At 38.5% G+C, this 10,635-nt stretch overlaps 1 protein-coding gene across 3 annotated transcripts in view; it reads right to left on the bottom strand.

The window, feature by feature from the left end:
* Positions 1–1,282: 1,282 nt before the first annotated feature.
* Positions 1,283–10,635, bottom strand: part of MGAT4D (MGAT4 family member D) — a 36,783-nt gene continuing 27,430 nt past the window's right edge. For all 3 annotated transcript variants that reach the window (XM_090138643.1, XM_090138642.1, XM_031588816.2), the window contains exons 10-15: positions 7,952–8,059; positions 6,599–6,792; positions 5,716–5,794; positions 5,516–5,594; positions 4,350–4,462; positions 1,283–3,867 (exon numbers count right to left, since the gene is read on the bottom strand). In XM_090138643.1, the coding sequence (XP_089994769.1) occupies positions 3,841–3,867; positions 4,350–4,462; positions 5,516–5,594; positions 5,716–5,794; positions 6,599–6,792; positions 7,952–8,059 (600 nt within the window). In that variant the 3' untranslated portion in view covers positions 1,283–3,840. The remainder of the gene's footprint in view (positions 3,868–4,349; positions 4,463–5,515; positions 5,595–5,715; positions 5,795–6,598; positions 6,793–7,951; positions 8,060–10,635) is intronic.

The raw sequence follows: 10,635 nt of genomic DNA, 5'->3' as shown, positions 1-10,635 counted from the left end.
GGGACGGGGCATCCACAGCCTCTCTGGGCAGCCTGTTCCAGCACCTCACCACTCTCTCTGTAAAGAACTTCCCCCTGATGTCCAACCTAAATCTTCCCTCCCTCAACTTAAAACCATTTCCCCTCATCCTGCAGTTATCTGCCCTTTCAAAGAGTTGATTCCCCTCCTGTTTGTAGGCTCCCTTTAGGTACTGAAAGGCTGCAATGAGGTCACCCCGCAGCCTTCTTTTCTCCAGGCTGAACAAGCCCAGCTCCCTCAGCCTGTCCTCATAGGGGAGGTGCTCCAGTCCCCTGATCATCTTCATGGCCCTCCTCTGGACCCACTCCAACAGCTGTCTTTCTTGTATTGGAGGCTCCAGACCGGGACGCAGTACTGCAGATGGGGCCTCACAAGAGCAGAGTAGAGGGCAACAATCACCTTCCTGTCCCTGCTGGCCACCCCTCTTTTGATGGAGCCCAGGATCCCATTTGCCTTCCGAGCCGCAAGGGCACACTGCTGGCTCGTGTTAAGTTTTTCATCCATTAAGACCCCCAGGTCCTTTTCCAGAGGGCTGCACTCAAGGACCGCTCCTTCCAGTCTGTATAAATGCCTGGGATTCCTCTGGCCAAGTGCAAAACCTTGCACTTTGCCGTGTTGAACCTCATTAGGTTCACCTGGGCCCATCTTTCTATCCTGTTAAGGTCCCTCTAAATGGCATCCCTTCTTTCCACTGTGTCACCACACACCTTCCATCATTTACCAGGCTGTAGACAAGGCCTTTTTTTCCCCCACAGCTAATTGAATCATCTTGCTTAAATGAACAAAACCCATTCCTGCAAGTAGAGACTGCCGAGCAATCCAATCCCATTTCAGCAACAGCAAAGCTGTTGTATGCATTCCATTCAGCCCTCACCCAGCTCTGCAGATCACCAGAGGTGTGGGGTTGCCGCCCTCACTGACATTCTGGCTTGGCTCAGCTTGAAGTCATGAATTCTGGCAGTGGTACTGGCTAAGCCAATTTATATCACGAAGTATGGCAGGAATATCTCAAAATGTGCAGCATGTGGCACAGACAAAAGCAGAGCCTTGTGATATATCTCAACTCAGCAAAATCTTTCACCATTTTGCTGGTTGAGCTGGGTATTGGCTACTTGCCTTGGATGCACAATGCTTGCTTTCGTAAACAGCTTCCGTATGGTTTATGTCTACCACGTATTAGTTTGCTAAGTAGCCTAAATCACTCAGAACGGTTGGGAGTTAACATGAGAGCAAGCACAATGAACCATAAATGTAAATGCTCGTATTTATTTCTGTGACATTCTGCCTTTCAGGGTTGCTGTAAACTAATGCAGAAGCTTCAAACTTAATTTGATTCTATTTGTATTTTATATAATCAAAACTCAAGAGTGCTGTGGATTATTTCAACTACAAGCTCCAAAGATGAATGTAAACATCACAGCTTAAACACAAGGTATATTTATTATGCAGAATCCTAGAATCATAGAATGACCTGGGTTGAAAAGGACCACAGTGCTCATCTAGTTTCAACCCCCCTGTTACGTGCAGGGTCACCAACCACCAGACCAGGCTGCCCAGAGCCACATCCAGCCTTGAATGCCTCCAGGGATGGGGCATCCACAGCCTCCTTGGGCAACCTGGTCCAGTGCGTCACTACTCTCTGTGTGGTGCACAAAGAAAAGCCATGTACTTTCTTCTCTTATTAAGGAGTAGCTAATGTCCCAAAGGTTCTGTTAAACCTTAATTCAAATCCTTCTTTAATGTACTTTTCAAAAATGGCACCATACTCCTACACAAGTTTCAATCTTTAGACACCTCTAGCTAAAAAAAACACCCAAGGAATATTCTTGTGCAATCCATCATGAAAAAAAAGACAGATGAAAGCTGTCCTTGCAGCTTGAAGTACACATACATCCTTTTGGAAGCATCTGTAGATTTGCAAGAGTTCTGCTTATTGCAGGATTATCCTACTGTTTGTTGTAAGGCATTTATGAAAGGTTCATCTGGAATAAGTAGTATTTATGTAAAAAAACAATAAAGTTAAAAGATGGGAATCTCAGTTTGTGTAACAGATCAAAGAGCCAACAAATGCGTGGCTTAGAGAAAAAGTTAATTTTGAGGAGAACTGTACTTCTATTACACCCCATTGCCTTAAACTTGCTGGTGCTATAACATGCACTACTTACTTATTAGTCAGTTTAGGTTATCCAACATTACATTGGATGTCAGGGGGAAGTTCTTTACTATGACAGTGGTGAGGTGCTGGAACAGGCTGCCCAGAGAGGTTGTGGATGCCCCATCTCTGGAGGTGTTCAGTGCCAGGTCGGATGGGGCCCTGGGCAGCCTGGTCTGGTGTTAAATGCAGAGGTTGGTGGCCCTGGCTGTGGTGGGGGTTGGAGATTCATGATCCTTGAGGTCCCTTCCAACTGGTCACTCTGTGATTCAGTCCTTCACTGAAAATTCAGAGTCCTTCTCCTGAGGTTCCTTTCATCATACAATTGAGCACGGTTCCCCAGACACTGCAAGAAATCTCTGTGCTCCATAAAGCACAAGAAAGAATGGGGACTAAGCAAAATTTTACTAAACAGTGCATATGTAAGCATTCATTATTTACTTTTCGACATTTACATGGCTCATTTACATCAAAGCAATGGGAAGCGTGTTCTGTGATCGCAGGGGGTGATTTCCCTTCTTTCTTTGGCTGTAGTTTGACCACTGGTCTCACCAAACCCATCTGAGTGGCTAATAAAGTTCCCCCATGTATCTTTACATACTTCAAGTTACTGCATTAAATTTTTAACCTAGTGAAGGCTGCAATACTTGGTCCAAGAAATATATACACATACGTGTATTTGACACTACCACATGTACTTCAAAGAATATTGTAAGTTGCCAAACTATTTTCAGAGCTTCAGGTGCTAAAAAAGTGATAAATTAAGTCTGCCCAGCACAGTTAGGCATCCAAGGTGTCTTTTCCCAAAAACACCTCAAGTGAGACTACTGGAGTTTGCCATTTATTTTCAAATTTGTAGAGAGTTTGGGCTCGTGACCAGCACAGAAGTATCAGGACATACCGATTATCAAATGGCAGGATACAAAATTTTATTTAAATAGATATTCTTCCTACAAAAATATAGTTACATATGTTGTACCAATTATTTCCTGAGGTTAATTCAACGCACAATTCACAGAAGAGTTGTACAATCCTCTGAACAATACCTGTTTGATTTTCAAGGTATTCAAATGGTAGCTAGTAAGCAATTTTCATTAAAAAAAAATAAACATACCTTTTGCTACATTAAGGCTAAGACGTGGTAGTTTGAGACCCCTCTCACATTGGTAAGTTAATCCTTTCTCTGGTGGACTGTTGTAAGTACTTGCATGAAATGCTGACAATTTTTCCTTCAGTTCTAGTTTCCCTTCAAAACTGACCAGTGTTCTTAATGCAGCTGCAAACCACGTCCTTAATATTCCCCCCCAAAGTCCATGTATTTAGCTCTAGTGAACTAGAAATATACTGTCCTGTCTTGTCCCTGAGATTGCCTGTAAAGTCAATTGCTTACAGTAATATATCACGTTGGCCAACTGAGACAGAATTTTTATATAGAACAGCTTAATCAGCAGTATTTTATGGAAATTTCTAACAGTCAGGTTTTTCATAGCTTTTAGTTCTTGTTACATAAAGATTTAACAATTTTTACAAGTTCTTAACAATTATCTCCACACTGCCAATACACAGTATTGGGTCTGGATTTTTATTTATCCACTCAGGTTTTTGTTGCTGTTAGATAAGTCTTCAAGTCTGTAACAAGTAACGTGTCAAAAATATACTTTTTCCAGTTCTCAGTTTTCAGACATCTTGATAAGTACCTGAAAAAAACAACAAAAATCCAAAAACATTTTCTATAGAGTCTTTTTCTTACTTCCAAGTATGATTGTAGCAACTGTCAGTGATTGCTTTCAACTTATAGGTTCACACACATTCAGATATTTAAAACTTGAAGAAAAAACAACCAACAAACCACATGTTCATCTGAAAATATAGTATACAGAAAATATAGCATACAATAATTATTAATACCCAAAATAGTGGAATCCTCCCCGTGTCCTCTGGTTTGTCAAGACCCAAATTTTAGTGGCTGTATTACAGCACTGCAAATAATGGTCAATTATTCCATTTCAGCTCTTTTTCTATGAAATAAATTCTCATCCACTTAATAATTAATATAGTTCTCCACTTTTTCTCCCCACAGAGAATCCAATTCAAAATTAGATAAAAACTAGTGACTATCAATTCTATGCGATTGGAGAAATTGAAATCAATCTAATAAAACTTTTATTAACAGACTTACCTCACTCAGTATTGCCCATACAGGGGAATCAGAATTGACTAATAAACGAATAGCCAGTATTTCTCCTACTGACAGATCGATGCTGCCTTCTGCAATTCCATTCTCAAAAGCCCCTAAATGAAAAACAAAGCATAATTACAAGTCCCTATTAGATTACAATGCACTTTCAAGTGAACTTTTGTGAAAGTTCTACATTACAAAATAACTCTAGAACATGAAGGGAAAATGTTTGGAAAAGGTCAAACTATAGCCACTGGAAGGTAATGATAATGAACAACAAGAAAGAGCCTTCCTGAGAAGTACAGTTGTTCTAAAAAGAGATAAGGAATCATGCATCTATTCTGATACACTCCTTCCCTACCTTTATACTTTTTAACTAACCTTGTCAAACTGGCAAATGAAACAGACAAATGAAAAACACTTATTTGTTTGATATTTGTTTCCTGTGAACTGGCACGTAGAACTGTGAATTGATAGCATTTGGTTTTGGATCTTTCATTAGATTGAAACAACCAAGAGGAGGTGAGGGTAAGATACAGATTAAAGCAAACAAGAGGTGATGATGAGCTGAAAGTTCATTAGGAATAAAGAGCAATTATGTGACAGAACAAACAGAAGAAAAGTGGAAGGTCTGGAATGTCTCCCAGTAGTCCATTTTTATTCACAAAATGGCATTCTTGTTCAGGTAACAGCAGGCAACAAGCCTTAGCAGATATCTGGTTAATCTGCAGTTCTGTCAAGCACTGCTCTGAAGGGGGAACTTTGTGTGCAAAAATGCAGTGTTATGCTTCATCATGATCAATATGGACTCCTTTTTCTTTATCTAAGGCTGCAAAATCCAAACCAGAAACAATTATCTTATTAAAACCTTGCAGAGGCTGTGTTGTTCTCATTATTGATGATTGCTATAGATCCCTTCCAATGTCAATTGTTCTGTGAGTAGATGCCTTGCCTTTTGGCACCACAGTTAAGGCTCTTCGTTAATCAAAACAAAATAGGTGAAACATCTCATACTACAACACACAATAGCACAAAGGGTTCCTATTCCTTACAAGTTACTACCCTGGAAAGTTGCATTCGTTACAGAGCTAATGAAATTCTCAAGTGCAAAACATTTTATATGGAAGAAAAAACGTCTATTTTTGAAGCAACAATAAATTATTTACCTATCTTTAAATATCCATCTTTGGTTGCAGTGTAGTTAAATTTACTTCTGTTGCCAACCAGTACTTTCCTTACAGCTTCCTATAAGAAACAAAAGAATAAAATCTCAGGAGCACTTTCTAGAACATGATCCTACATGCCCAATATCATCTGTAAAATGAAATTATGTATTATGTATTGCAATTGGAAATAAGAGACTTACATCAGCTGGCAACACTTCCACAGTAGTGTCATATAGTATATCACCAGGGTAATCCATATTTCCACTTCTAAAAAAGTATCTGATAAAAAAAAACATTATTTGTAGTAAGTTTATAAGTTAGAAAAGTTCTAGAGAAGTAATATTTTCCTTCTCTAAAGGAAATTTTTAAATACCTTCACTTCAATTAGTTGTAGGCTGGAGAGAACAGAAATAGGCATTAGAACTTTCTGATGTGTCACCAAACCATACTAGGATATTTTTATTTTAAACAAAACAAGCATTAAAACCATCTTTCTCTGGAACCATGAATACAAGCATTCCCTCTTTTCAGTGCTCAAAGTCTGAATCAATTCATTTTTCCACCTTTAAATAGCTAAGGAAGTTCTGCCCTTGAATTCGTTCCTATCATCCTAAGGCCTAGGTAAGTTAGGCTTCTGGAATACAGGGGCACAAAACATCTCAAGAACAGCATATACTAAATGCCAGGAGAATCCCCCTCTATCAACACTGGTCAGTTCAGATGCTCTAAATAATCCACAATAGTTGTTAATGAGCAAATGCACCACCAAAGTGTTTGTATGTGAGCTATTGGGGTGGGGGGATCTCTTGGAATAAGAAAAACATATGAGGTGAAATCTGGTTATTCAAAGAGACATCTTAAGTTAGATGCCTGGCTGTGACCAAAGTGTTTTTATAGGCAGTATGGATGTATTCGGTACAGTCAATGAAACAAGTCCAGGATTTAAAATTTAAGGATTTGAAATCCAGAGTAATCAGGCTATGGTTTATGCAAACAGTTGAACTCTAGTGATTCTGAATGGACTCAGTCGTATCCAAACTGTATATATGCAGTCTGTCATATTCCACACCATGTAATACTCACTTTTCTACTTTTAGTGGCTTCAAAAAGGTGAAGCTGATATAGTCCCCAGCCATTGGAGCTGAAGCCCAAAAATAGCCTTTGCCTTCATAAACGTTTTCCAAGGTATATTGCTGGTATATCCTCAGACTTGTAGTCAGTTTTGCAGGTGGATTATCATGTGCTTTATGTAGCACACTTTTGTCAAAATCTTTATCCTGTTGGATATAAGAATGTAATTTCACTCCTAAAAGTATGATGAAAACAGTGCTCTAATTTCTTGAATTACCACAGGTAACTACTCCAGAAAATACTTATTTTAAAAATATACAATCTTTTTTGTGATAGAAAAAGGACATCCACTTCAATGTTATCACTGAATATATAATATAATATAAAAGTGAATATACAGATGTTATAATTATGAAATAAACAAGAGAGTTTGGCTAAGCAGGTTATTATAACAAAAAGAGAATAAATAAGAGCGCTCACCCTTGTCCTGAGCTCACTGCAAAACTCCAAAGGAGGGATCTCCAGCAGATATCCTTCCTCACTGGTAGTCAGCTCTTAAATGGGTTTAGAAGAGGTGCAGCCAGGCTACACCCTTCCAGCAGCACAGGTGAATTGCCTTCACCTGTGCTCCCAGGGCTGACTTATTGCTCGCCTCAGGTGATCAATCAGAGGTTCAGGCTGTGATTCAGCAGTTCCCATACACTGATTCAATGTTATTTTGTAAATGGATCAGTAAAAGAAACTTCTCCAGTGTAGGCTATTCTGTGGTTATCTACTATGCCTACTACCTTCTACTAGAACATTCAATAGCAGAGGCTACCTAAACATTTAGTCTGATCTAACACTGATCTTGTGAGTAGTCCAAATGGCACTAACAGAATGGCACCCACAATCTGGTGCTTCACTGCTCATCCTTATCAAATACCTGGCAAATATACTTGTTTGTACTTCAAACTCTCCATAAAAATCTACTGCAATCAGTAGAATCATGTATTTACCCTGCCAGTATACTTCTCTTATCAATAACCTTTATATTGGTATTGTTGACTGTTCAGCCAAAACAGACTACCATAACCATTTATGTTTGTACAGCACATGAAAACTCGTGCTGTGAAGAGGGTTTCTACACATCAGGTTACTCTGACTGATGCAGGTATTTAGATCAGAGACCAAGAACGTTTGTGGAGAAGCCCCATCTGCAATTCAGATGCCAGAAAATATTCTCCCCCAGAACTGTAAGCTAGCATTTTTAGGATGTGGAAGTGCCACCTAATGCTGAAGATGCAATGCTCGATACCAAATTGAGAAACAAACCAAAACATAAGCATATAACTTGGAACTATGGCAATCATTTCTTATGCTTACTTTCAGATTTTGTATCTTCCCAGACAGCGATGAATGAAGTCCCATATGCTGAAAGAGAGATGGCTTAGCACGGATACGTAACTTTGCCTTTTCCTTTTCACAGTGTGCCTGGAAAAAAAAGTAAAAGAGGGTGATGTTCTATTTAAATAAAGGTGGTGCTAACTAACTTCCATAAGGCAATTTCATTATGTAGTTGAGCGTATGGGTTCAGGTCTTTTTTTTTTAACCTACATATACATGAGTAATCCTTAGATTACCAGACATTTTATTTCAAATACACTTTCCAGACATAAGCTCATCATAATTCCACTTATGGTGCAACGTTGATTTGCAGGCTCAGCCACTATTAATTCAGGGATTTGTGCACTGTGCACATCATCAATCACACCTCAAATGTAAAATACACCTCAGATTGGAAACTGATGGAGTTTTGTAACTGCTTCTGGCAAATTTTGTTTCAACTCTTGGCCTTGCCATATCATCCTGCTTTGACCAAAACCAATCCTCTTGAGATAGATTCCGCTTACATTTCTGTTTTGGCTCTTTCTGCTATGCATGAGAATATTATAATGCAACATACTGTACTGAACTCTATGTCACATATTTATCATTTATCCTAGAACTATGTAAAGCCCCTACAATACTATATTTGTATCCTTGTTTTCCAGTGTAGATACACTTTGTGACATGACATATACCAGGGAATTAAATAACTATAACTAGTACTAGTTTCTGGGTTTCCTGCTTTTTGACTGACAGCACATCCTTTCTTTAAATTTAATTGTTGCACTCTATTCACAAAGCATCATAGTTAGATACAATGAAACATACATCTTACAATAATTAATAAAGCATAATGACAAAGAACAGTGCAAAGAGTTAGAATTAGAGTCCCCAAGACTCTCGGTTCTGCCACAAAATAGTTGTATGAGTTCAGAAGATCATTTAACCCCTCTATATCACAGTTTTCACATATTTAGATTTGAGAGAATAATGTGTTTACATCTTCAGTAAAGTGCTTTCAATTCTATAAAAGAAAACACTTTACATAAATTACATCAATGCTACACGTTATAATGCTCACTCAACTGGCTTAAACAGTAAAACTCACAGAGGATTTATGGTTCTTAAAAAAAATACTAATTAAAAGTAAAAAAACACCTGGAAGGCTCTTAGCAGAACCAAGTATTTTATGTGTGTCCACAGCAGACGTTCAGCAAGACAGTGTAAGAACACATTACATGCTGACCTTTCACGAGGAACAGTGTGATCAAGTAACAACCACTCTCAGCTGCTCCGAAGTAGGAAAGTGTGAGGATTTCTGTCATCGTGCCTTTTCTTCATCTATAGGAAAATCTAGCTTTCAAATCACTGCTTTAATCACAGGAGGAACAGCAGCTGGGATCCCTCTCATTCTCCCAGCCTCCATTTTCTGTATGCACGTGAACAGTTCTAGTACGTTTTTCTGTCACTGGTCATTCCTTTCCAGGGGCAGCACAAGACTAACTTGACTCAACATTTTTTTTTTTTTGCTATGCACAGCAACTGAAATTGAAATTGCAATAATTAAGCTCACTAGAAATTCAGTTATAGCTTCTCTGCTTTGGTTTGGCCAGGACAGGCTCACACTGTCTGCCTGCTTTTCAGGAACATAGCATTGTTTCAGATATGATTTATATATAGTGTAAGATAGAAGAGACATTTTAGAAATGACAGCAAAATGTTTAACTTGTAAGAGTTGAGGTCGGTACATGTGAGACACATCTGGAATGGGTGGTGTTAACATCATAATGTCTTTTTTCATTCAGAGTTTAAGCAAGAGCCTAAATTAGAGGTACTTAAGGATCTAGACCGACTCTAGAGTAGGATTTCAAAGCTTCCCTATTAATACAAAAATAACACGTGTGCAAACATGCAGTGTGGGGACTCACTACACTAATCAAAACATATCTTGAACCTTAAAAATATAATGGGAGAATTTCCAGTCATTTCTACATGGCGTAGTATTGTTGTACAGGAAGAGTGTGAGTAGTGACCAGCACCAAAGGCCAGTCAAAGAAGCAGAAGGACAAAAAGAAATACTTAACATATCATCAAATTCACCTGTCATGCTATAAATGGCATCCTTCGCAATTCAACCAACACAACTGTTTCTTTTATATTCAGTGAAAAGTACAATTTCATCCTTTCAGTCTACACATTTCCCTCTGTTTTGTTTTGTTTTCAGGCAGAGTCAAGTTTTTTTCAGGCAATTAAAAATTTCAAGTAAAACACTTATGCTCTGCTGCTGGAGAGAAAGAAAATTTTATGTAAAATTCAGAACTCTATTTTTAAGATTGTATGCTGTACTGACTTGTGAAAACATTAGAAGTAATGTCATTAGAAAGTTATGAGAAATAAAAGTCCATATGATTTCATGTATTCAAAATCACCTTTGATGTTGCAGGGTTGTCTAAATGGGCAGCTGCAGCACATAGGAGTTTGCACTGGCCATATTCTGACCTGACAGATGTAAAACAACTTTGATATGAAAATCTAAATTCTTTTAAGTCAGTCCTCTCCATACGCCCTAGTGGGCTCCAGCACAGTGCCATACTATGCAGACCTGTATCAGCTCTTGAACTGAGAGGTTTTTCTTCTGCTTCCTGAAAATAAATTACGTTGTGACAGAGACTGAGCATTAC

Source organism: Phasianus colchicus, chromosome 4 (genome assembly GCF_987193195.1).
Source record: "Phasianus colchicus chromosome 4, bPhaCol1.hap1.1, whole genome shotgun sequence".
NCBI lineage: Eukaryota > Metazoa > Chordata > Aves > Galliformes > Phasianidae > Phasianus > Phasianus colchicus.
This window is presented reverse-complemented; position numbering and strand designations above follow the sequence as displayed.